The sequence below is a fragment of the Sparus aurata genome, chromosome 15 (genome assembly GCF_900880675.1).
Source record: "Sparus aurata chromosome 15, fSpaAur1.1, whole genome shotgun sequence".
In the NCBI taxonomy this organism is placed as follows: Eukaryota; Metazoa; Chordata; class Actinopteri; order Spariformes; family Sparidae; genus Sparus; species Sparus aurata.
Genome location: NC_044201.1, coordinates 8,078,367 through 8,106,362, shown reverse-complemented (window position 1 = coordinate 8,106,362; position 27,996 = coordinate 8,078,367). Strand labels below are relative to the sequence as shown.

The 27,996-nt window shown below is 39.6% G+C and overlaps 1 protein-coding gene across 4 annotated transcripts; it reads right to left on the bottom strand.

The window, feature by feature from the left end:
• Positions 1-33: 33 nt before the first annotated feature.
• Positions 34-27,892, bottom strand: LOC115596301 (ligand-dependent corepressor). 4 transcript variants are annotated; one of them, XM_030441203.1, is made up of 7 exons: positions 27,741-27,892; positions 17,848-17,913; positions 16,738-16,817; positions 16,234-16,366; positions 15,797-16,117; positions 15,573-15,669; positions 34-6,740 (listed from the first exon to the last, which is right to left on the bottom strand). In XM_030441203.1, exons 1-7 carry the CDS (start codon positions 27,835-27,837, stop codon positions 1,961-1,963), a joined length of 5,574 nt encoding a protein of 1,857 aa, XP_030297063.1. In that variant the 5' UTR covers positions 27,838-27,892; the 3' UTR covers positions 34-1,960. The 4 variants fall into 4 exon arrangements, with proteins under 4 accessions (XP_030297063.1, XP_030297066.1, XP_030297064.1 ...); XM_030441206.1 differs by having other exon boundaries at positions 27,745-27,876; XM_030441204.1 differs by lacking the exon at positions 27,741-27,892 and adding an exon at positions 19,023-19,144.
• Positions 27,893-27,996: the final 104 nt, after the last annotated feature.

Here is a 27,996-nt window from a genome sequence, read left to right as displayed (position 1 = left end):
AAATACTGGTATAAAAGAGCCAAGACACCAAAGTTAAAATTCAAACATCTTTATATCAACTCCAGCAAAAATACAAAGTTTTCAACGTAAAGATGTATCATTCTTGGGATTACCACAAATAAAGCAGTTATTTCTTTCTAATATACAAAATCAAAATCTTTAAATAGCAACTGTAAAGAATAAACATGTTCAAGTCTGATATTTGGTGGGCTGTTTTGGGTTTGCTAAATTCCTTAGCCTACATGGAGTTCTTAAATAACAATAAAAACATGACGGACATGTTTTGCATTTACAGATGAATTACCCTCTACAGAGAAATGACCAGAATAAAATAAAATATAACACTGTGCTAAAAATTGTATTTTTCCTTTGACAACACACTAATGTAAGTTACTACTGTGGAAGTAACGAAACTTCACATTATGAGAACATCTGCCTGACAGTCAATGACATTAAAAATAATAACGTAATAATAAAACTGCAACATACTTGGATACACAACTCAGAAGCGTGACTAAACTACCCCAAAAACTTCAAATCCAACTTGTGAATATTGGGAAATATATTTTAACCCTGTACTGTGCCATTAATGCTAAACAGGCCATTAACTTCATTCCATCCACATATACATACTTTTCAGGCCTTTGTTGTTTGAAAATCTGGTTCACAAAGTCATACACAAGCCAGTTTCCCAAAGTCTCAGATGTTTTTTCAGCTTTTTTAACAAGCAATGAATGTGCGCATAGTTTTAAACAGGGTTCTTATATTCAAAGATCAAGGGCATAAATATAGTTTAGGGTTTCAGTTCTCAGAAGGCAAGAGTTGCCGGAACTGTCTCCAAATTAACATGATGCACAAAAAAAAAGGTAAAATACTCAAAGTGAAGTCACTATTACGAGCAGAGAACAGTGGGTGCAACGGTCAGAGGTGACACCGTTATGACATCTGACCCAAAACAACAGAAAACATACAAACGCTTGTCATGACACATACAGAGCACGGCTGTCTGTTTTAACAATTCAAACTCGTAATTGCTTTAACATCTAACACAACTACAATAAGAACAGTTTTATGTTAATGCTCTGGAAGAATGTGCGTATGAAAATAAAACCTGTCAGGTAAGAGTAAAGCAGAACATCTGAATGCCCCCAGTCAACATAGGAAATTTACAGATGAAGCACGGCACTGTTCTGCATGGAACGGAACCTATTTGCGCACAGTCCGTGAAGCAAATGAATGTTGACTGCCTCTCCAGTTATCGAAAGCTGTTATAACTAAAGGACAGGCATTTTCACATTTTACACATTCTATTACTTTACACTTCATAAATAAGGCACCTGGTCACAACAGTCACATATTCACAATGTTGCGTTTGGAAGACAGGCTGGAGATACAAGCTGCCTACTTACTGCAAGTAAGAATTTTTTTATTGAAAAGCTGTTCTCCCCTCTCATTGCAAGCTTCTTGAACAGTAAATGCGGTGCATGCTATCATCTAAGACAATTATATACAAAATCGCAACAACAACAACAACAAAAAAAAATTGGGATAATGAATGAATTTGTCACCTCTCAATTTGATGTCTGTTATCCTATTAAAATTGGGCTTGATAGGCTATTGTTATCTCCAGCCATGTCGGAGAGTGCTGAAACATAAAGCCAAACAGCAACTACATCTGCTGGACATCATGTAGGACTTGTGTGTCGTCCCTGAACAGAGCAAAAGCTCAGCTAAATAATCCATCACATTTGCATTTTCACACTGAAGCTTTACAAAAGCATTAATGACTTTCAAAATATCTTCCTTCTTCACATGTTTGCCTCCTGAAAAAGGTATCCTCTGAAGAGTTTGGTGAGGGTAGATACTTCTTCTATAGATAGATTCCTTCTGAATATTAATTCAGATGAAAGACAACCACAAAGTCCTCTAAATTAACATGATCTCTCCCTTTGTGTCTATTTTACTTTGAGATTGATGTCCTGGTGCGCTTCGCTGGGGTCACTAATAGCTCTCGAGCTCTCTTGGTTGCTGATTTAGTTGCACTGCGTGGCAATGATGCTACCTTACTTGCCTTTGCAGGAAACTTTAAAGCCCCTCGTGTCTTCGGCGTGGGTTCCTTAGCTTTCCGAACTGATTTAGGAGATGCCTTTTGTGTGATTATAGACTTCTTGGCCCTCTTTGCAGCATGACTCAAAGGGACAGTCGCCTCTATTTTTCTCTGGGATCTTGTTAGTACCTGGTCTGTCGAGGTTGGAACCTTAACATCCCTGCTCTGCCTTGGGGCCTCTACAGGATTCTCGGTACCTTTGACTTCAGCAACTGTCGTTTGCGATGTTTCCTTTGTTTGCATTTTTGCAGCACTTACTTTATGTACGGCGGGTTTTTCCAACTCTGCCTTCTCTGGTTTTATTTGTTTTTTGTTTTCGACCTTGCTTTTAGATGAGTCGACAGGTTTATGTTCCGAAATCTTAGGAGACCCTAGTCGTTGCGAACTTCTCTTTGGCAATTCTTTTTTAATTGCATCTCTTGCAGGTCTACAGCTGCTCTGAGCCCTGACCGCCCTCTCTTGAACAGGATGCCTTGTAGTTTTCTTCCCAGCCAATGTTTTCCTTCTTTCCATTTTTGCTGCAGACCCTTTCATTTGTTTACTGACAGCCAGGGATGATTTCTGTGCTTTCAGAGATGGTTTCACATTTGCCTTCAGAGAGGCTTTCAGATATGACTTAGCGGCAGACTTCGTGGTGGCCAGTCTTTTCATACTGTTGGCTCTTAAGGTTTTTGAGGCCTCTTTCAGCCTAACATTGGTTTGCTGAACCTGCATTTTCTCTCTGATATTCGAGTATTTCCTCAAGATCCTTGCACTAGCTGGGTTCTTTGATTTACCTGAGGATTTCTGGGATTCCCCTTTCTGTCCAACGGCTTTAGAGGAGTTTGACTTGGTCAAAATCTGAGAAGTACTTGGAAGTTCTCTTCTCTCTTTCCCTTTGGCTGCGTTTGCCTCTTGCTCCAGTGCTTTAGCAATCAGTTTCTGGCTCTTGGGGTTGCTCTTTACAGGAGAGGCAATAGCAAACTTTTTCAAATGTTTCTTTAAGCGCTCTGCCTGTAGGCTTGGAAATACCCCTTGAGAGGTCCCTGCAGCACTAGATGAGCTGTGGAAGCACAGCTGAGTTTCTGACGGGAGACGTGTGTTCACCTTCTTGACGATAACAAGGGACTTAGTTTCTGTTGATTCGAGGAACCAACGACAAATACTGGTGAGATTAAAACCTTTCATGAAGAGCATCTGGACCGGTGAGTATCTCTGGTGCTCTAAAGACTTTGTTTTGCGTGCCCTGCGCTTACTTTTCCATATAGCTGCCTGTCTGTCTGCTTTGTTCCTGTATTTTGTTGTTGGCTGACCCTCTTTGTCCATCTGCAACCAACCTTTTTGCATTTTATCATACTTTACATTCAGATTTGTAATCAGATGCTGGTTTTCTTCCGCAGTCAGTGTCTCAAAGAATTTATTTGTTTGTTTTGGGGGCTCAAGTCTTGGTGTAATGACAGGGACGGCTGAGCTGTGGGAAAACACAGATGCAACGGATGACGGAGGTGACTTCACCTGAGCTTTAGTTACTCTTTCTGGCTTTATTCTGATGGGGGAAGCAACATCACTCTGTCTACCAATTACGGTAAGAGAACTGGTAGAGGGTGCAGCAAATCTTTGTGATCTCAAAGCTAATTTCTTGTTATCAACCGATGGTGACTGAGTAACAGACTGGTTGGACATGTCTGGCTTGCTACTCTCACTCCTTAATGGCATTCTCGTGGGTTTGTCTGATATGGAAGAACTGCCATCATCTCCGCTTGTGGACCTTTCTCCTAAAGATGCTACATTTGGCTTCTGCAGCGAAGAAATGTCACTTGTTTCTCCCTCCTTTCGGAACCGTTTACTTCTTAATGGCATAATCTGTGTTTGCTTTGTTTCAGTCTTCACAGGATCTTGAGTTTCTAATGGACTCCATACCTCACTGCTAAGCTGTTGATTCTCATTCTTACCGTCTTCTGCTAGTGTCTTTGCAGACCGTAGGTTCTTTTTGGCCTGCAATCCACTTTCACTTTCAGTTTGTTTTATTTTTTCAGAGGTCGTCTCTACCTGTTGAGTTTTTTCAATATCTAATTCCACATTTTTCTCTGGGACTATGTTCTGTTGGGGCTGTTCAGAGTTTGTAGTGGGAGATGACTCGGTTGAAGGAGAAGTAACGGGAAGGGGGAGGGAGACGATGTTCTCTGAAGATGGAAGATCTTGGGTAGCAGTAGGTTTTGAAGATGAAATGGAAGTGACAGCAGTTGAAGAGGGCGATGATACTGGAGATTCTGCTGGCCTCTGGCCGGCTGACCTAAGATGGCGTTTGGACTCAATGCTTTGAGGATTATCACTGGGCAGATCAGAGGGGCCAGGCAAACTATCCTGACCTCTCTGAACTCTCTTCTGTTTCTGAATTTGTTTGGTCCTTGAGGTAAATTTAGATGATGGGCTTGATGGTGTGGCAGAAGATTGTTCTTCCATCTGCTCAATCACAGGGGTGGTCTCAAATGATTCTACAGGTATGTGCATTTCAGGCAGGTCTTTGCCCAAATTTTTGTTTTCAACACTTGCATCAATAGCTGAATCAAGAAGAGTCTTGTTGGGTACATTCGTTCTAGATTTTACTGGGGTCTTATTAGGTGATGTGCTGCTGAAACTTGCTGATCTACGACGCAGACTTCTGTCAGAGGCTGATATGGGTCTACCATTAACATATCCCACTACCACAGTTTCGGTTTGTTTTAACCGCTTTGGCAGCGACAAGACAGTACCTCTTTTTCTACGCCAAGGGGGTAATTCCTTTAAGAGCGCATCAAGTGTCTTTGAAGACACGTCACAGTTGTTATCACTATCATCTTCAGTCTCTAAAGGCATAACTCCCTCAACTGCTTCAGGTGTTTGAATTTCCAGTTCTGTCACCATCGGCTCCTCTGCTGAACCTGTGGTGTTAGACTCCTCTATCACTTCGCAGTTGTCATGGTCTGTCAGAGTCTCTGGCTGAAGTTCCTCAGGTTGTTCATCTTGTGTTTCCTTCCTGTTATTATCCTCCGTCTCTTCCTCAACCGGATTTACTGGTGATCGGGCAATATTCACCTGAGGATCAGGATCACTATTGAGCAGTTCATCTGATGAAAGCTGGGGCTCCACTTCTTCAGGGGTAATATTCTCTAATGTTTCCACTACAGTTTCTGCCACCATTTGCTCAGTACTTTCATGTATGTCCTCTTGTTCCACAGGCTCCTGGTCTTTTTCTGGTTCAAACGGAGCCTGAGCAACAGATTCTTCTATTTCTGTTATCATTTCTGAATCTTCAGTTTTATCCTGGTCTACATCTGTGTTAATATCAGTTTCTTTGTTCTCCTTTGGGGACCTTATCGGAGATGGAGGAACAGACTGCCCTTTGCTCTGGCACTGATCCGTCTGACTAGTTTCAACTATAACATCTACTTCACTGGCTGCTACCTCTACCATATCTCCTGTTCCTGGTATCACACTCTCATCTGACTCTTCTGTGGACATTTGTTGATTCAATGACTCTCTGCATGCTCCAGCAAAAGGCATATCCACAGGTGGTACACCATCAGGCTTTGAAAGTATTTGTTTAGGGGTTACCAAAGTGATCAGCTCTGGCATTGGATTAGGACAGTTGCCCCTCCTAGCCAATGTACGGACAGTTTTTAACTCCCAGATTTCATCTGAATACATATGCCCTCTGGTGCTTTTCCTGGCATTGCGGCGTGGTACCATGCCACGCTGATGTTCCTTAAAACACTCTGTAATTGGTTTGTCAATAAAAACAATGTCACAGTGGCCAAGATCAGTGTCAACCAGTCCCCTACAAGCAGGATCTCTGATTCGATGATCAGAAGATGCCCTGATGGTCTTCCTGGCAGTCCTTGGAGAGTCTGAAGGAATGGTCATGTGGACTGAATAAAGTTTTGATGCTGTATCTTTGGCATGCCCGAGGCTCTCCCTCTGCCTAGCTTGATGTGTATGACTAGCCTGATTGTGTCTTTTCACAGAGGAGCTGAGCCTAGCACTTTGAGTCTCTGCTCTGTTGGATGAATTTGAGTTTCCCTCTCTGTCCTCCAAAGTGTCAGAGTGAGACGAAAGGGATGTGTTGAGCACACAAGACAACTTCTTACCATCCGCAACGTTGCTAGTCATGATTTTCATCTTAAGAGGTGCATGATCACCATGGCGGTTGTTATCTGGGTCCACTGGATTAAAAGCGGGGGTGACCGGACCACGGTTACTCCCTGACCCAGGGCTGCGAAGATCCAAAGCGGGGCCAGCAGTAACAGATGTTTTCAGTGACACTGCATTCTCTGGAACCCCTTTCATTGCACAGCTGCCTGGGATAGATTGGGAGAGATCCTGGATTTCTGTCTTGAGAGTGGATTCACTGGGAAACCTTTGCCCGGGCCATGACTTCTCAGGGGTGACTGCACTGGATTTTACAGTTGAACAAGTAGTTGCCTGGATCCCAAAGGTAGAGTTAGAGTCTTGCTGTGTATTTGAAGATGCAAGTGCTTTGACCTCCGTCTGTAGAAAACCTATGGCATTTACTATCTGTCTCTGATGGTGGGGGCAGAGTTTGGCCATGAACAGTTCCAGTGTGGATGTGGACTGCAGGTCTTTTGCCTTTGCAACACGCAAGTCAGGAAACTCACTGAGGGGAAAAAGAGAAAAAATATAATAATGTAATTGCACATCAAGAAAAAGCAACATTGGTTCCTGTTTGGTATGATTATTAAATTCATGCAGAAAAATGTCCCCTCATCTCTACAAGCCCCTAATAAAATGTTAAAAAAGTGGTGGGTGGGTGATTGTATGAATTAATTCACAAATGAACCACAATATTTATCATTGCATATTTATTAGAAGAATAGGTGATTTTAAAAGTGAATCTTTCATCCAGTGAACTTGACGAATTACATTGTTACAGCTATTACATTTTTCTTCTTTGCACAGTGGTGCTTTTTGTTACAGTTTACATCAAGAAAATTTCATACATGCACGACACATTTAGTAATGGTGGCCCACTTTGATTAAAACAAGTAAAACACAACTTTATCACTTAAAAGAGCAAATACATTAGGGAGAAATATAGAGTACATCATTTTTGTCAAGTTTTCATGTATTTCATGACCAGTGCAAAGGGTGACATTTAGATACAAGTGCTCAACAACTTAAGACAAATTTACTAGTAAAAGAAAAATCAAGCATCAATATACGCAAAATTAGTTACATGTAAGGTTTTGTTTGTGCCAATGCAGATCTAAAATCACCAGTCAACTGGGGGGCAATGACTTTGTATTTTGGGCTTAAGTTTCGTCAGTGAGGTAGGTTTATTACAAAATCCTCCAATACCTTTGGAGCATGTATACCACCACATTACACCAAAAAAATATATATTTATATGTATCTTATAACTCTGAAAATGTTATTTTCTTTGTGAAGAAAAAAAAAGCATTGCTATTGTGGTTTTTTAAACAAGAAAAATGAACAGACAAATGGAACTACATAGGGATTCCTGAAGTGGCATGTAACAAGGCTATGTTGTGTAATGAAAAAAGTAATAGCTTTGTACACAGTGTATACTACAGAGCGAGGGAGGCTGGCAGCTGCTGGATGGACATGTAGTTGGTAAAAAAACAAAAAAAAAAAAAACGATATTCTGTTGAATATCAAATGTTTTAATCTAGATAACGGCAATTCAAAATTGTGTTTGTATTCGGCTAAATACAATACTGCATTGTCAAATAACATGCTAGGTTCAATGAGGGATTGCGGGTAACGGAACTATGTTGAAAACAGACTGTTTTAGTGTTGTCCACTAGATGCATGGGCAAAATTACATAAAAAGGATTAAAAAAACGTTATGGATTTTTAGCTTTAAATCACAAAGGTTACAATATAACCTTCAAGGTGTGAGGCATGAATGCATGTATGCTAAGTGAGAAGAGCCATAGGAATTTATGTAGAAATAGTCAGACATGCTGTTTAAAGATCTTAGATTAAGCAGTTTTTTTTTTTTTAAATAAAGTATGTGCTGTTTGAGGCACTGAACTAGAAAGAAACAAGTTAATTTAATAGCCCATTGGTCAACATTTTACCTGCACTGAGGTTATATTGACATTCATAAGATAGAGTATGAAAATAATGAAATAATTGTGGCCCCCAACACTAAATTAGTTGCACAGCCTGCCGACATATCTCAAAAGTAACTTTTAAAGATTAAAAAATAAATTTTAGAGATTAAAAAAATAACATTTGCTACAACTGGAACCTGACCAATGTTTTTTGCTGGGTTCATTATCTTCACATCCCTGCTTGCAAGGTCTAAGGAGTATAGATGGGGTACCTGAATAACAAGTGGTAAGTGTTTCATCCCTGAGGGTTTTGGTATTTCTTTCACTTAGCATTGCTGTAAGGATCCAACATAAAAGTACATGCCTTTTTCTTCCAGAGGAATAAAATATCCAATATAACAAAGAGAAGCCAACCAAATTACAACTCCATCCCAAGACATTTCACAAGCACACAAACATGGATGTGTTAACTTATCCACTATGTTCATATACTGTACATTAGGATTACAATGTGGCAATTACAAGCTACTGTATGGGGGATTTAATCATACAAATCTTCAATGAACCATTAACCAGATAGCAAACTGGTTTAGCAAGATTTCAGGTTCACACTACATTGTTGACTTGACAGTTAACACACCAACACTCCAGTATTTTCAATAAAACATCCTCAAAGATAAACTTCACCATATACACTAACTTCCCATCGACACATATGATTTAGTCCAATCATGCAAAATATACCCAGTGTCATTCCTTTGTACATTGTAAATGTTAAATCAAATATACAAAATCTATATATATTTTTATGGACATGGGGACTCTATCATCATTAGAAGAGCCACACAATTTGTAGGTGTTCGAAAGACTTCTGTCCTCATCCATTATATTTATAAACAAAAGATCAAAACCAACTTGTGTCAGGATAAAGTGGAAAGATCTTGAATTTCTTCCCCTCACACTTATCATGTAAGACAGTTAAATATACCTTTTAAGCAATATCTACTTGCATCTATAATCACTTATGTGAGAAATGTGTTGTTTTGTTAAAGCCATTTACATTCATGGTTAAGTGATGATAAAACCATTTATTAATAAATATTGATGAATAAATACTGCATTAATAAAATAACTCTGAAATAATCATCAGTGTGAGTGGGTAGGGAAGGTAAATTCTTTCCCCAGTGTAGGAGCAAAAATGTCCTTCTGAAACAGGAGATCATCAAAAATGTTTGCCACAACTGCGCGAACAACAAGCCCCACAAACCCCCCAAAAGAACACATTAAGTAGATTACACTAAATTTAACTACCAAGGTTACAAAGATATAATGAAAATATTTACAAAGGGTTGAACAGAGTTCCTGCTGTCTTTATCAACTTTAAGACAGCTCTACCTATGAGCTATTTGCCTTTATAGGAATTTTATAATAAACTGTGTGTTGTGTACATGAAAAATTGCTACATGAAAAAGCTATGAGAACAGTAGACTATGATATGAGTTTTCCAGATGAGGTAGTCAACCATTAGATTTGCTACAATTAACAAGGAGAGCAAACACATGTTCTACCTGTCATTAAGCTAAAAAGCTTTTGTATGTCTTTTATATATTACTTAAAATTCATTAAACAATTTCAATGCGAAAAATAAATTGTGACTTATGAGTAATGCTCGATGATTGTCAATGCAAGAAATATTCAATTAATAATGGCGCTTTAGCAACTACATTTTTGTACATACGTACATGAAGCAATGGCTATGTTTAGTATTTTTCAACCGAGGCAAAGTTATTCAGAGACTTTGTGAATATATGTAAAACTTACATTTAATTGAAGTTGTTACTCGGTTGTAATTTATGAAGGTTTTCACCTTGTAGTGAGAGAAAAAGCAAACCATATTAAAAACAATAAATTAAATCAACAAAGAATACTCACATTTAGAACACGAAGTGGCAGAGAATAAGAAAAGCCCAACAAGTTATTGTTTTACCATTTAACATAAAAGGTAGATTATTGTTATAGTGATATTAGCATACAAGTGCGCAAGTCCCTGAACTGCATTTGACTTCTGAACCAAGTCTCACTTGAAAATGTTTACAAACTGAGTTAAATGCTTGAAACTGAGGAATTACTTCTTTAATCAAAAACATCCAGGTTCATCTAAGGAACACTGTGAACATCTAAAAGGCTGCATGTTTTGCAAAAAGTAATAACCAAGATTTGCTAGACTTGTGTATCTTACCGATAAAAGAACAAAGGACCATGTTCCCATATTCTGAAATGTCCTGAGGTATGTGTGATAATGCACAATGAGGTGTCCTGACAGAGAAAAATAATGGACTAAGCAGACACATGTAGTTTCCCTCTGCTGTGTGGACCAGGAAATAAATTCTATCAAAGGGGTATGAAATGGAAACAGGGGACAGGCTTTCTTTGAAAGGTTTTTAACATTATTACTACGAACAGCACCATGACCCAATCTACAATTACTATTAATCTTATGGAGATGGCATAAACCTGAGTTTTGGTACAGCCACTTGACTCAGAGACATCTCAAGGAAATGACAGAAGTAAGGGAAAGTGTCAACTGCTTTCTCCAGAAATTACAGAAATTATTTCCATTTCCATTATTTCCTCGGTAACTTGAAAAACAGGTGTATATGGATTGAGGCATGATCATCTGTTAATATTGCTTGATAAAGTTCTGCTTTGTTTTATGAAATATAGTCTTTGAGCTAAGCGCCTCTTAAAATAAAAAAACATTACATAGATCTTAACTAAGTCAAACATGAAGACATGGCTTATCTTATTTTGTTTAAACATGATTAAAAAATACCTGAATGTTTTGAACTTTTTTGGAAAGTCGAGATTTATCCAATTTCAATGCACTGTGACTGAATACTTCAGTTGCTGAGATGAAGTCTTGTCCTCCCAAACTAAGCTAAGGGTTGTTATTTGACTAGAAGAGATAATTCTTTATCATGTGCCATAAGCAAGTAAGATGTGTATGTATAACATCTTTTACATGTGCAAGGAAACGGATTTGAATTACTTTTATGATCAAAATAAAAACAAAAAGTCTGCTTTTCTCACACATCTTAGAGAAAGACATCCCAGAGATAATACCTGAAATCTAAAAAAAGACAAGCCCTGATATCCTGTGAAGGCCTACATCGGCACAGAAATGCTACTGAGTTCTGGTAGGTTGTGAAGACATCTGAGTGTAGGACACACATACTTGTCAGTAAGACATCCTGAAGTGTAACCTCACAAAGGGTATTTGGTTATATTTCCCTGGTAGAGGCTGGTTGAGGCAATGATTTTGTCAAGCACACTTGTAGCTGAGGTATATTTATGTGTGTTTACTAGTCCATTGTATAATAAAGACGTATTCTCTGACTGACAAGTACTGCGTCCTGATCTGACTTTATCCTGAGTGGAGTGAAGGCAATGGAAAAAAACTAAACAAAAAAAGTAACATCACAAAACATACAGAAAGAAATATATGTGGCAAAAACCTGTCATGCTTTTGAAGATAAGCTTATTTGGGATTTCCAAAAGAGAGTGGAATATTGGGCAACAAACCATGCTATTCCAACAGACAAGAGCAATAAATTCATATTTTGGATAATAGTGTTCGGACATTGTTTTTCTTAGATCTCAAGTGTCCATTTCAGTCAAGGAGGTGCATTTGCAAAACAGTGACAGAGGCTTTCACTGTCCTCCATAATCACTTTACAGTAATGGATGCTTAATATGCCTTGACCTATAGTTGCAGGGCGCACACACACACACACACACACACACACACACACACACACACACACACACACAAACACACACACAAACAAACACACACACACACACAAACACACACACACACAGCAGAATTCATTATATATATTCACTTATAACATATAACCAAGTGCTCTGAACAGTACTGGGAGAAGACACTGAGGGGCGCCACTTCCTTGGACATAATTCAATTTAGCTCTATATACAGAATACATTTGGAGAGCCAGGTCATGATTATTTTAAAGAGATTAACTACATGAATTAACAATATACTGTAGTATATTAAAATTTAATTACCAAATTGCTAGCATGCCTTCCAGGCATAATTTTTGTATGGAAGGGTCACTAATGTATGTATAATGGGACATTTTGTATGTTTAAGATAGTTTGTCATACAAAAACATATTAATGACCAAAGTAAGGGGGGATTTTAATAAGTTAATAAGAGATGTGGGCAATTTGATTTCCTCTTACAGTTTTATGGAAAAACAGGTCAGGTATTACCACTGTCTGGCAAATGCATCATCAAAAAGTTTACAGTTATATCACTCATTTGATGAGAGGCTTCCATCATGGAAATCCGTCCCATTCTCCTCAGATCCACTCTCTCTTTTCTCACAAACAATGTGCTGAGAGTTTTGGAACTCTTTCCTCTCAGGGGACAGTGAAACATCCCGTTCCTCTACCTGGCTCATCAGCTTCAGTTTCTTTTTGGGTGGATTTTTCAAGGTCCCCAATCGCTCTTTAACTTTGTATTCCAGGGTGCTGTGTGGAATGCCATAGATCGATTGGGCTTTGGACACACTCATTTTCCCACCCATCACCACCACAATAGCTTCTTCCAGCAGCTCAGTGTTGTACTGGCGATATCGGCCGCGTTTCTTCCTCGGCTGCTTGTTTGCAAGGTCTGACTCTGAATCCAGAGGATAGTTTCCCCCCAAGGATTGGCGGTCAGTGTCATAAAGCCAGTATTCCTTCTCCGAACCTGAGTTACTAAATCCTCCGCTGCCCTTTTTCTGCATCGGCCTGGGAAGAAGGGAACGAAGCGTCTTTCCAAGACCATTCTCACAAAGTGAACCTGAATACTCGGTGGACAGGGAATCCCAAGATGGGTCTGTCCCTGGAGCCAAAACCCGCACCTGGGGAATCTTGAGGTCAAAAGGTGGTGACTGAGAAAGGGAGAGGCTGCGGTCCCTGCAGGCCTCCTGGAGGTTTCCTTTCTCATAGGCAAGTGACTTTGTCAGAAGTCCGGCGGCTTCCAACAACCTGGGTATGTCTTTAAGGCGCTCACTAGCCTCACTGTTGGCTTTGAGTTTGAGGAGGGCCCCGAAATGAGTTTTGGAATTCCAGGAGGTGGATCCATTTCTGGAGCTGTGGTTATGGCTGAGAGGTGACTCAGTGTCGCTCTCCAGATCGGCCTCCTCTTTGATGTGCAGCGAGTATGCAAGAGATGAGGAAGGCTTATAACGGGCGGAGTGGCCGATATTCTCCCTCCTCCTCCCATCCTGTAGGCTCCTCATAAACAGCCCGACTTGTCCGTCCGCTCTCAAGGATCGCCTGATTGGATGGAAGGAAATTGGGTGTAAGCAGAGCTTGCACAGTGCCTTTTGTCTCTTTTCTAAAGGAGGATGGGTTGGGGAGGGGAGGATGTTGGCCACTCCTTTATTATATGACCTTGCATTGGTAACATCACTATCTTTTAGAATAAATGTGTTGTAGTGTGTGTGACTTTTAAGAACAAAAAAGGCTCAAGTTTGACAATTTTTTATTTGTTTGCTGTAATGATTGTTTACAAAATCTGCAGCAACATAAATAATGAGAAACAAAATTAAAAGAAAGGGCAAAGAAACAATGAAATAAAAGGCAAAGAAAAAGGCATTTATAGGAGTACATAAAGGTCTTCCTGTGGCTCAAAAAGCTTAGCCAGAAGGAGGGATTATTTGTCAGGCAGCTTGGCGTGTAGCTGTTAAGCAGGGCACAGTATCTACGCCATACAAAATGACTAATGCAAATAAAGCTCTTGACATTTTGTGTGTGACGTTACCACTAAACAAGCACAGCAATAAAAGAGTTAGCCAGCAGAGGGTTGTTGTGTTTGTCGGAATAACTAAAATGTGATCACAAACCAGATCACAATATTGAACACATCTTTTCCAATGAAAGGGGAGAGTGTTTTTGGTTCAATCAGCATGATTCCAAGCTTATATGTCTAGAAAACCCAAATTAAGTATGGTAGATTTTAAAAATGAATAGTTTGTGCATATTTTGTTTAAATGTAATATGTATTCAAAGTCATTACTCTATTAACCATATAAATACTAGTCATCTTTATCAAACTGAGGACAATGTGCATTCTGTATATATAAGAAGATGCAGCTTTATTCTGCTAGCAATGATGATCACTTTTAGATCCCATCAGCTCTCATAGCAGCAGAGGAGAAAGCAAAGCCACTGGTGCTTAATTAATCAAAATAACATTTTAATTACAGGCACAATCAAGTCTGATGAGTATATAAGGTGTCAAAAGGGTTTGCTATGAAGGAAAACAGAACACAACAAAGCAACAAAATGAAATAATAAATTATTGTTTCAGTGAAGATGTTGTTTCAAAAGGTGTTGATCTATTTAATAGTGAAAAAAGTCTGTATGAATGACATTAACAGGGAAGTGTGTATTTTCAGTATCAGTGGCTAGTCTACAGGAAAAAAATCGGCATCCTGTTTAGTGTAAGCATGTGTGATATAAAATCTACAAATGTGACATAGTAATAGATGTACAAGCATTGCTTACAATTTGAGAATAAATACAACTTAATGCAATCTTTCCTTGGGAATGGAACTTGGCATGCAAATGTGATTGATTTAAACACCTCTACTGCTTTATTGCCTCATCACTGTTAATCTCAGAGTCTAAGGAGTGTGTTTAAAAAGTGTATCTACTTTATACTGAATTTGTGCAGGTCTTCAGTGCTCAAGGAGTAGTTTATCAAATCATTGGTGATTTTTTACTTTAGCTAGATGAAAGAACATTAGCAAGGTTACAAGTCTTGTAGAAAGTGATCAGAGGCCAGTTGGTGTCTTGTGACAAAATAATGAATAGAAACTTAAAAATATAGCCATGCCGACGGAATCTTTTTTAAGCCACAATAGTAATACATGCTGTCCATTCAGTCCCTAGTTGGCTACACCAGGGACCCCATCATCGCTGAACTAAATAAAAGCCTGCAAGGTAATTAATTTTGAATTGCAGTATGATACACGCTGCATTTAGAAACAAGTGCTGGAATGATGTCAAGCACAAGAAGAGATTTCCCTCTGTTGCAGTTGGAGAAACCTTTCTTCATATTTCTAAACAGCAGAAAAATTTTGTGAGCGAAACCCTGTTTGTTGTTGTTCATCCATCAAGTCACCAAACGGCGAAGTGATCACCAATTTCAGGAGTCAAATTTCAGGCCTCAGCTAATGCCAGTGCCTTGGTGCAATTACATGTGACCTGGGTGTAGTAATCTAACTAAATCCAAAATTAACTGCGTGGTCATCCTAAAACATAACTTTGCATCCTCATAAACATTAACTGCTAAAGGACTGAAGACACAAAGAGAAAGAAAGTTGTCTTACCCTTTGAGCGTGGGTGTGGCTGGAGAAAGGCAGGGACTACGGGAAGGCAGGCTGCTGCTACAGCGACTCTTTTTGATAGATAAGTCAAGAACTCCATCTGATGACAAAAAGAAAAGAAAAAGCTCAAATTAAACATATAACGTTAAGTTCAGAATGACCAATCACTGCAGCACCAGTTTAGTCTTGATTTAGCTGCTCTGTTATAGATGTTGAGTTCACACTACCTTGGTCAGCAGGTGCAGCCAGGGGCTTCTTGATGGTGAGGTCAAGAGGAGCATCCTGGTCAGCCATGAGGAGCTTGCTGAGGACGGGGTTCTGGTTGTGTGCAGGCCCAGCCACAACGGGTGCAGGGCTGGTAGAAGGAGGAGCCCCTGAGAGCAATGGTGGGGTCGGCAGGCTTTGGTCAGGGTGTGGCTGGGAATCTGAGCAAGTGTCCTGAGGGGAGCTGGTTTTTGAGGTATATTCGTCAGCAAACTGTCGGATCATTCTCTGAAGGATCTCTCGAGCCACTACTGGAATGTGCGGGTCTGAGAAATTTGGCACATCTGAAAAGGAAAAAAATATGGAAGTTATAACCATTAAGTGTGCACACATTAGTGTCCTAAAAATGCAAAAATACCGATACACTAGACACAATCCATCATTGAGACATCAAACTCACCTTTGCGGCAGAGGACTGCATTGAGAAATTCCTCGGCTTGTCTCTCTAGTCTGCTGATTGTGGTCTGATCTTTAACCAGGAGAGGTTTGGGTGAATTTTCAAGCCCCTCGTCGCTCAAGCCAATTAAGTGTTCCTGTTGAATGATAGGATTGATAATTACTGTAAAACAAGATACATATATCCACAACAATACACAGGTAGACTTTATTTTCAGTGAGTCGATTCATTTGTCCTAACTTAAGGTAATCAGGCATGAGGCTAATTCTGCTGGGAAACTCTAATGGATGGCAGAGCACAGGCACTTACAATGCACTCCCAACATTCATCAATCATCATCTGGTCTGGATTCTGATGTTTATCACATATCTGAAGCTTTTTAGCATTTTATAGTTTGAAAGTATCACAGCTACAAACTATAGCCATGGTATGAAGAAGGCTACTTCTATTATTCCCCCCGCTACAACTGAATGAAATTCTGAGAGGCCCAACTAAAATGTATCTTACCTTTACTTTGTTTCGTCTCAAACAGCAGAATAGACAGTTTTCATCGAATGACCAGTCAGACACTGCTGTAGGTTCAAGGTCTGCGAAGACAAAAAAAGATGACAGGTGCCATATATAAAAATAATAAAATAACTTCCCAGAATTAACAGAAAACAAGATAATTCAGTTTAATCATGTTATCCCTATGGCTCAATTGTGTGCAGTCTATGAATCTGTTTGCTTTCTATTTTCAACAGTTTGTTTGTAATGTCTTCTCCCTTAGGGGTGGGGAAATGTCTGATGGTCTGATCCATGACTGTGATATTACTAGGCTAAATGGGCTAAACGAAAGCAACACCTTGATCCTATGAGAGACAACTATCAACTGGACACACACTGTTATTTGCTACATCTTAGCAACAAAACTTTCTATAAATGTGTGATTGCATCTTTTCAGTTTTAACAATTAGCCCACAGTTACTGATTAATTATGTCAATGTTGTTTATAATAATAAAAAAAAAAACAATAAAATCACATGTTACAAAAGTGTCTCCAATGTCTAACTGTCCTGCATATGCTACATTTTGTTTCGGCTGTCTCTTTCTGCATCATCACCAACATAACCATATTATCTAGCTGCATGTAGGATGCATCACAAATGCTTTAAAAAACGGTTCAGTTTGAAATCAGTGAGTGGGCCATCATTAGTGATTTGATTCAAAAAGTTAATTGAGTTTAACTTCATTTTCAGCAGCCACCCTCCCCAGCTGCTAATGTAGCAAGATCACTTGGACTTTGACAGTCCTTTCACTGCAAATGTAATGAAAACCCAAATAATGCCCACTATTGTCACACTGAGAACATGCATTGTAAAAAATGTCTGTAGCACACTGTAGACTTTTACACTGGCCCCACGCCATCCAAAACACCAACTTTGTAGGAACACAAGGCATCTTCTCTTCTCTTCTGTCTTGTTGTGAGAATGTAGAGGGGTACCAGATGGTACAATGCAGCAGCATTGTCATAATGAGCAGATAAGTGATTCTGCTTATGCCACACAATTGTCATTCTTGTCATTTATGTACATGCATGATCATAGCAACTCATAACAAATTATCAGAGATTCTTACCCTTAAATAATTGAAGGTCTTCTACCAGCTCTGGACCAAACAGACCGTCGAGAATGCTCTCAAAACCTGAGAAAAGACATGACATTTAGTGAGTGTACAGTCGTCAATGATAAAGTAGCAAACGGAACATCAACATTTTTACCAAACAGTTGTCAAGATCTAGCCTTAATTAAGGCATGCTGTTGAAACCAACAGCAGCAGAACAGAGACTCATAATGAATCACTGTTTAAGAAAACCAAATCTGCCCAAGGGACCAAATTAATTTCATGCACTCAGAAAGAAAAATAGTTAGAGCCTGGTCTACTGTACATAACTGACATTCATGTGATATCTCTGCCATTCACCCAGGCCTGTCTCTGCCTGTCTGTTTCATCTTGACAACCCCTGCGAGCAACCATATATGCTTCTGTTAAAATGCTTTCACCCTAGGTTTTTACTTCAACAGTAAATGCATGCACTCCATCCTCCTGTTGCCAAGCAACTACAGCACCTACAGAGTTGGGAGTGACTGCATGTTGTAACATTAAAAAGGAACAGCCATGAACAAGACAGCTAGCTAATGGTGTGAAAGTATCCTACACAATACTGCAGACTGAGAATTTAACCAAAAGCAAATCTTCACTGTCCACTAAATGACAGTTTACAGTTAAGGAACCTACAAAAAAATGCTGTCTTTAAAGCAAAACAACTTCTATCACATCTACAGGCTAAGGGGAACATCTTAAAATGCATTACCAATGAGATGGTGGTATCCTACAGTCACAGCTGTTTGGAAGATATAGTAGTATAGCATAGTTATGCTGCACAGGACTTCACTTAGCTGTGCATTAACACAATATGCAATGTCTGCCTACTGCCGCAGGGTCAGTGAAACCAATCCAAAACCACTGCATGCATTAAATCAAGCGCTAAAGAGGTCAGAGGTAACATCTGTCTACTGAACTGGATCTTAAATGAGGGAGTGCACCATTTCAAATGTGCTATACATCCAAAAAGGCATGAATCAAAGCACAAAAAACACAACAGATGGTTATAATAAAGCTATATAAAAACACATATATCAACAGCATTAAAAATTTAAAATATTTAGGCCTGAATATGAAAATGACAAGTTTAATTAGTCAAATGTGTTGAATAGGTCATCTAATTACACACATAGTACATGCCTACTTACAGTATGTCTTCACAGATAACACGTGAGAAAATTATCAGCCCATGGCATCCACTCCCTTCCAAAACTCACAGTGAATTCAATAAAAAGCTGTCATCTGTTAAAATGCCCTCGCTTTGCTTCCCTACAAATACCCACCCACTTTTCAACAGCCAAACATAAAGAGGGGGGAGATGGGTGGGGTGGGGGGTGGTAAGTGCTGAAAACACAGCCTTGCCTATAGCTGCAGCGTGAGTCTGTTTCTGGGTTAGTGCACAGGACTTCAGCTGGAGCTATCCAATCCTATTTCTGAAATATTTCAGAGGCAGGGGGAGAAAAGTAGGTCATCCACTTTCGTTTGACGGAGCAGCGCCATGACATCAAACTACTCTTCAGGAATTCAGTTTAGGGCATTTAAAAATGTGTCATACTGTAAACCATGACTTTGAGCCAATATTAACGGGTACCCACTGACAGAGCAGAGCTTGGTGTAGTGGCTGATAAAAGGGACCCCTTCGGAACCGCCCTCTTCAAAACACAACCATTTTGGGACCAGCAACTTAAATTTACATGTGCAATGAATAAAATATTGATGCTGTGTATAGCTGACATGTGAGCTCTTCAAAATAAATGAGTGTATAAAGAGAGAGTGAATAATGGCCACAATTATAATGCACAGTGAATTGAATAAGAACGCCAACATGTCACTGTACTGAGTGCCTTACACTCAGCTACACTTGCAATATTTATGCACCTTTGGATGCAGAAATAACACTTCAATGATCAGCTTTTAAGGTGTGATGCCAGTTTAAAGTAACATTAGCCAATTAATTAAGCTGCTGAGAAGAAAATTAGGCCACCAATGAGCTGCTATTACACATTTCTGGTTTGATGTAGAGCGATCAGCCTCAAGATACAATAATAAGAACGGGGTATAGAGGTACAAAGTGATAATGAGAAAAAAGGGAAATAAGAGCCTGTCTGGCATTTTGTTCCACCAGGCTTAACACCTAATTATATAAAAACTTAGCGAAGACTAATGAAAAGACAGTCAGGACAAAGATATCAGGTTAATGAGGCTGACAATCTTTCTCCTTTTTAAAAATGAGGGAGAGAAAACACACCTAAAGGCTTAATTGCATTGGCAACATGTCACGGAGTCACATTAGAAGCCTTTTATCCAGAATTGTATGCGCATACGTTTTTTTTGTTTTTTTAACTGTAGCAGAGAGTTACTCATTAATGTCAATCATCTAGCTCTATATAAGGAGAGTGATGATTCAAGCCCATTTTGCCATTTCCAACCCTCGCTGGCTTGTTTTTTTTTTTGTTTACTCCAAATACACGCTGTGGCTTGCCTCCAGGCAATTTATAGCTGAGTGAAGGCAGATCTTAATTCTCACGGAGGGATGCTGAAATGAAAAATAAAATAACTAACGCAGAGACTTTGTTGCTATGAAAAATGAAATCAACTTTGTTCTGGAGATGAGAGAAGCAAGGGTTAACAAGCTGCAAAGTATTGTTAAAAAAAAAAAGCTTCTCCTTTCAATCAGGATATAGGGAAGAATAATAATAATAAAAAAAAGAGAGGTATGGTTCTGTTTGTCTCACATCACTGAAGTTTACATTAACTAGTATATTTCCAATAAGAAATTTAAACTGTATACATTAACATATTGTATTGAAATGTTTCAAACCAGGGACTATTATTGTGTTTTCGTGCACTAAAATATATCTTTAAATAGGCAGTGTTTTTACATACCAATTTTTCAATTTGTCTGACAAAGGCTTGGCCGCAGGTAAACTAATACCACTTTTACACCAAATTACCATGTATATGCAGGTTTTTAAACTGCAGGTAAACCCACTGAAATAGGCATTTTTCAAATTGCCAGGAGACAAGTTTGACTTTATTTTTTGACTTTCTTTTTCATCACCAATATGCCAGAAAAGCATGGGGCAGTAGAAATGTGATGAAATAAATTGAAGACCTTTTAAATTAAGAGCAATTCAATGAGGGCTGCAATTTACAATGATTTTCAGGAGTAATTAACAGGCTATCCTTATTATCTATACATCTGAATGATCATTGTGTCAATAAACAAGTCACATAACCAGGGGAGGGGTGAGCAAATCGCAATTTTTGTGAAACTATGAGCAGCAACATTTGGAATTGTAACTTGATTAATAACTTAGGCATCCACCACAAACATAGACGTGAAACCTTGCAGGATGTCTTTAAAGCTTATGTACTCTGGACTCTGCCCAATCTGACTTAAGCCATGATTATGCTCCAGGACGGTGGCAGACAGGTGCTGACCGCGCTTGTATAAATACTGCAATTGGGGACATGCATACACTTTCAGGCTCCAAACATCCACAAGAGAAAATGTGATGGTAACCTCCTAAAGAAACCACTGTGTGCTCCCACAACAAGATTATGACCAAGGAAGGGGAAAACAATACATTCATACAGTACACAAAACAAGCATCCAATTTATTTTTCTGGTGCATGCACAGTCGGTGCAACGAAGTGTTGCCAGTAGTCACAAATATTGTGCTTCACGCGGACATCCGCACAAGGGTCTTCACCGAATGTCATGCACTTGGGCGGATGACGAAATCTATATCATGACACGATGCAGACGCTGTACAACCATGAATTGGCCGTAAGCCTCATTCTGACCTACTTCTTTTTCTTCTTCCATTCTTCAAATCAGAGAATGAAAGAGTGTAAAGATGTTGAGTGTCTGTTGCCCTTGTGTTTTCCACGATGACTTAGAAAGAGAATTCATACAGAACTAAGATCAGCTTAACCTCTCTAAATGCTAACCTTGACCTATGCTCTACATTACTGTGAATACAACACAATGCATCATGTATGCAAAGCCCTCTTTACAGCTTATTGCCGGTGTTACCGGAGTTGGTGGTATAGCCAAAAGGTTGATTTTCATAGGCATCAGCCTATGCACAACATCACATGACACAGTGCAAGTGAAACAGACATAACTGCGATTCAAAATGTATTCATAAATTCTACTTTTACATTCATTTATGTAACCTAATTTTCCAGTGTCAATGCTCAAAGCACAATGTGAGCCTGCAATCCTTGAGATGGCAATGAAGTGGGCAAAAAGTACTTTAACCACCACAATGGATGTTAACCCACATCTCCACATGGTTCCATTGGTATGTTTCTTCCCATGGTATATTTGTAGATAATTTCATTATGTTAAAGGGATTGTTCTGTGGTCTTCGGTTTTAAAAGTCTCATTTGATCAACTAACTACTGAATAAATCTTTCTGGTGATGTATGACTCTATACTGCAGTACTCACAAGTATCATCTCTCGTTTCTAGCAGAGTCCAGAGTCCCAACATGTCAAGAGGTTTATCATATTCGAAGTGCTTTGACAAGAACAAAAAACTAAATCATACCTGCATAGTTTACCCAAATTGATCCAAAACAAAAGTGAATTGATGAATGCTCTCCTACCCATGTTGCACCTGTCCATAAATACCACCCATTAATCGGGTCAAATGTTTTAAGCTGACAAACCATAAAATGTTATTACACCTAAATATAAATATTTGACCTTTTCTGACAATAGAAAGCCTGTACGCCTTATGGGCACCAGGAAGGCAATGTATATACATTTCAAAACATCTGTACACGTGAGAGAGACCCCCTGTGTGTTTTATTCCTGCAACTCGTCACTGCCATTTAAATACAACATTTTCTTATTTGATGATGGACAAAAATGTTGCTAAAATCCAAAGCGAACATTTAGACTCATCACAGATCTGCAGTGCTCTTTCTACTGGTTGACCCACCCTTCCTTCTGCTGCTCTAGTGCTGAGGGTGTACAGTGCTGCATCAACCCCCACTCAGCCCATCCCCCCACTGTAACTACTGTACACATGCTATCTCAGGAGGAGTGACCATGGGCTTGCAGAGCAGGAGCTTCGCTAAGCTCAAATCAGCATGCAGCCAAAAAAACCTTGCTAAACCTTGCATTTGTGGCTACAGTCATCAAAAATATTAAGAGAGAATATTAGAATTAATAAAATGTTATCCTTACAGTAGCAATTTTTCAAATATCATACCGGCGTTCAGACTGTGTGCTCATGAGTGTAATTTTGTATGAAGAGGGTCATGGATACCCCTGAGCGATGCTCTATGAAGATGTAAGATGGGGCTGTGGGCTGAGGATGAATGCAGAGATGACAAAGTTGCACAAATTAGTCGAGCTACAGTACATGACTATTTTCATCCCGAGTCAGCCCGTCACATAGAGACCGAGTCTAATGCCTAACCATCTAAATACATTTACTGTTCCCTATCCACAAAAAAAAGGAACTCAGAGAAAAGCTTGGACATTAAAAAGGACATGAGCAAAGCAGTGACTGAAGTGTCATTTGGCTACTGCACACTGCGTTCATTAAAAGCAATATACAGTTGATTGATCAGGCTATAGAGTGGGCAATGAGGTGGCAGCTTTGAGCAACATCTACAGCAGGAAAAAACACTCCATGAATACTTAACATGATATGATGCAAACTGACAGTCAAATGGTGTAATGCTGTATAAAGCATAACTTTGAATAACAAATATGAGACCACCATGATTTTAAGCAAATATGAAAAAATTGGCGCATGCACACAGATGTACGCCCAGGCACCCACACAAGCAAACAATCACAGACGAAGACAGTGCATTTCAGATGAAAACCCTTAAAGCTGTTGATCTTTTTTGCAAAATGGAAACAAATCTCAGCCAGGTCTTTTTGAAAATTAGGAAAATATAGGCCAAAGGACTATCAGAGGAGGCATGCTGGAGCAGAAAATGGGCCATGCTAAAGTTTAAATTATAAACAAGACAATCTGCCTGATGTCAATATTTGCTTGTTGTTTGTTTGAGGAAATCCTTAGTCCCATTCACCCACATGCCAAAAGCAAGCACGAATAACTGACATTCCAGGCATTTTCAAACGTTAGCTGGTCATGTTCCAGTCCAAATTTTGCCAAAAACTACACAGAACACACATTTTCCACCACACAGCTTGCATCTGGGGGCTGAGGGAACATGAACACATGTATAGGCAAACATACAGACAATTGCTCCTGTTGTTCTGTGGGACAATTGCCCTTGTCACTACCCTGCAGTTTTACTGCTCACATTAAGTACACAAAGACAAAATGTCCATTTCAGCGTCAGCAGGGTTGGTGGCGTGCAGCCCTGTTCCACCAAAAAGGCCAAACAAAAGTGTGCCGTTGTTGTCATGGACAGAATATGCCATTCTGCAGCCAGCAGACTGATGCTGTTGTCATGTAGTCTCCAGCTTTACAATTATAGCCCAAACACAAGGGACATTTGTCAATCATAAAGGGGGATCTGAGTAACTGAGCAGTTGTGGTCTGGGGTTAGCAACTCGTCAGAAAGCTATTATTCTCTCTCCATTTTCTTTTCAATGATGAGCAGACAGCCCACCTAGTATTGTAGCCTCTTAGCTGAAATAACTTTGTTCTGGATCAGTGCACACATATCACTCAACTATGTCATTTAAAACTGTTTGCCCACATTGAAAATACTATGTAAAATAGGTTGTCAATAATCATCCCTACCATTACAACAAATAATGTGATGCTCATTCAAACATGACGCCTGCCACATCAAACACAATTCTAAACCTAAATTTAGGTAAAACTGGTCGATGATTGACAGATTTAGCTGGTATGTGTTTGTATTTATGAAGTCAGCATCTAACCTGCCCTAAAAAAGACCAAGGTTGAACATTTTCAACATACAACAATAAAACTATTCAATGACAGGAACACCTGATAGACACTACCATCAGATTTACTGCTTTCCAAAACTTCACATCCCCAGTCATTAACTTGTTAAAATTTTTGTGCATGCACATGCCTTGTGCATACATTAAACATTTCAAGATCTACACAGCAGCCACTTTAATTGAGATTGATTTAATGTGACATTTTGAGTTCAGCAGCTTCAATAGTAGTGTTCTGGGTCTTAAATTAGTTTTTGTAGCGTGCAGTTTAAATGCCGTTTCAAATTCTGTTTTCATTCTGCCCAAAATCATGAGGGAAAACACTGCATACACGCATGTCTGGGCAATTGTAAGATGTGCTGCATACTAAAAGCATGCTGATGAATTTATTTGCGAGCACATATATTTTTGTCATCATCAAGCTCTTTTCTATCCACCCAGATGCAGTGGTCTCTTAATGAAACAAACTGCATTCCTTATTGACTCTACAAGAAATAATTTGCCCCAGTTTTACTTATGACAAGCGACTCTCTGCTCCCCACCATTTATGTAATCAATCTGTGTGTGATGGTGCCAAGCGTCTAAACCGGCTGTTGCTATGTAACAGAGTCACAAGATGAGTTTGGCAGGGCCTTCTCCTTTTTCTTCTAGGCGTTCTGTTAAATGGCGCAAAACTGTTGATGGGTATAATTGTTATCTGTCAATAAGCGTAACCACAGTTAGATGGTGAACTTCATGTTGCCACCAGAGGACTCATTCATTATAATATTATATAATTATGTGTTCCAGAAAAAAATGCCATTGACAAAACTACAAGTGTCTGGATACCTTAAGCAGAAATGTCAACCTGTTAGATTTTTTTTTTCTTTCACTTGAACAACAAATTAAAATCACTTGTTTGTACACAAGAAGGGCTAAAGAGAATGATTCATTTTTAGATGTATTTGCACAGCTCTATTTTCAAACCATGTGCCACTATTGACATTGTATACTGATATTGCTGTTTGTATTGTGCAGTCTATTCTGACATGTAACTTTGTAATGATAAACATAGCTTTTACTGCACCACATCGCTACTTTAAGTGACTTACAATGTAACTACTATTATTACATACTATTACTATGCGGATCCGGACCAAATGACAGGTTGTGTCATTGCCGTCACCGGTTTCCAATAAATATTATGCTCTACACCAGGATAATTATCCTAAATAGCACATATACTGCACCACAGACCCATGAAGATGAGCGTATGATGTCATTAAACATACTTTTACACTTTATGTACTTAAATTCAACTAACATGAGGTGTTGTCTACAGCCACGCTAGCGGAGTGTGGCTGCATCTGGGCACAGTGATGGTGCTCTCAGATAAATGTTAGCAATAATATGCCAACATGCTCACATCGCTAACATGCTGGTGTTAAACAAGTATGTTTACCATGGTCACCATTTAAGTTTGCAAAATAGCATTGAACACAATCTAAAGTGGAGGCAGATGTGAACGTGATGCGATTTGAATGAATGTGGTCATAAAACAAAGTATTAGACAAGCTCAAGCTTTGGCCTGCTGGTGGCAGTAGATGAACGGTCAGGGGATCGAAGTAACTACATACACCCTCTGGGGAACATGAATTTGTGTGCCACATTTCACTGCAGTCTATACAATAACAGTGAGATATTTCAAACAAAAACGTGAATGTCTATTTCCTGGTCATGCTAGAGGAAACATTACAGGGTCACCCCGAGAATACATGATGAATGTTAATGAATTATGAATGTTTCTATGAAAATGCATGGCCATCTGACAAGTGGGCGTAGAGAGATTTTACTGAGTAAGTAAAAAATCCGACCTCCTGATTGAGCGCCACCAATATATCTTCTGGGGACCTTGAATATTTGTGGGGAGATCCATTCAATGTGTTATGATATTTCACTCTAAGGCACAAATTCCAACCCTATGGAAATGGCAGAGGAAACACCGGGGGATCATCGATCATCGTAAGGCTACATCGCTGGGGAACCATTAACGTCCGTGCCAAATTGAGTTTAAATTTGTCAAGTAAATGTTGACATACTTCACAGGACAGGTTAAAACGTTGACCTGCTGATGGTGCCAGAGGAAGATATTTCCGTTTGGACTGACCAACAACTACACTGACCGTAAAACCATAGCACCACAACACTAAAAAATCTCCCCAAGCCCTTCTAGTAGGACACTTAAGAGAGAAAATGCCTTACTACAAGAGCACTAATTATACTACTTAGCTTTGCGATCACTCAATGCGAGTTTAGCTTCAACTCCCATCGACACACACAGCACAACAAGCTTTACCCCGCTGAGTAAACAATGCCCTTTAAATTATTTGTCTTAAAAGGGATGTGGGAAACTGTCGTCAGAGAAGTTTTTGAGTGAAACGTAGTCGAAAATGGAAACTCCTCCGGCAGTGCAGTAGCCACTTCCTCAATGCGGTAATGTGTGCCCGGAGGATTTGAGAGAGGCAAGTTAAGCTAAATGCTAACTAAAGACATCCACCGCGGGTATCTGTCGCCCTCCCCCCATCCAAAATACAGTATTATCATCACACGGGAGCGCGCATTTCATCAAACGAAGTGTTTCAGCCGACGCAACGAGAGACACTCCCTTTAAAACAAGCACGGTGCCCTTTAAACAAACTAACGATTCGCCACCACTTATCTAAAGTGCACGGTTTGGATTCACGAACGACACAAAAACAACAGGAGACCTCGAAGAATAATGCAACATCTGCACAAAATGCAACGCTGAGCCAACTGCTCGGGCAGAAGAAGGAAACAGTTGAGGACAAAAAGTCGCACGGAGATGCCCCGACTGGCTCCAGTAATAGATGGTTATTTACACCGATAATGGCCACACAGAGGCGAAATTCAACGTGCAAAATTACCGAGTGTGTAACTGGCATCGTCCTTACCTACACAGTGAATGAGTTTGTGTCGCCACGAGTCAAGTTCCTGCCGAAAGCCGCGCCTGTCGATTGTGCATTGCTGCCTTTTACACTGACTCGCCATTTTCTATTTCTTGTGTGGCGGGCACCAGCACGGGAAGAGGAAGCCCCTGCTATGTGAACGCGCTCGCCCCTGAGCCGAAGAGGAAGTGGCTCCTGAGGGGAGACGTTCACGGGTTTCACAGTAATCAAACAGTGTAATTTAATCAGAATGTAACAACGT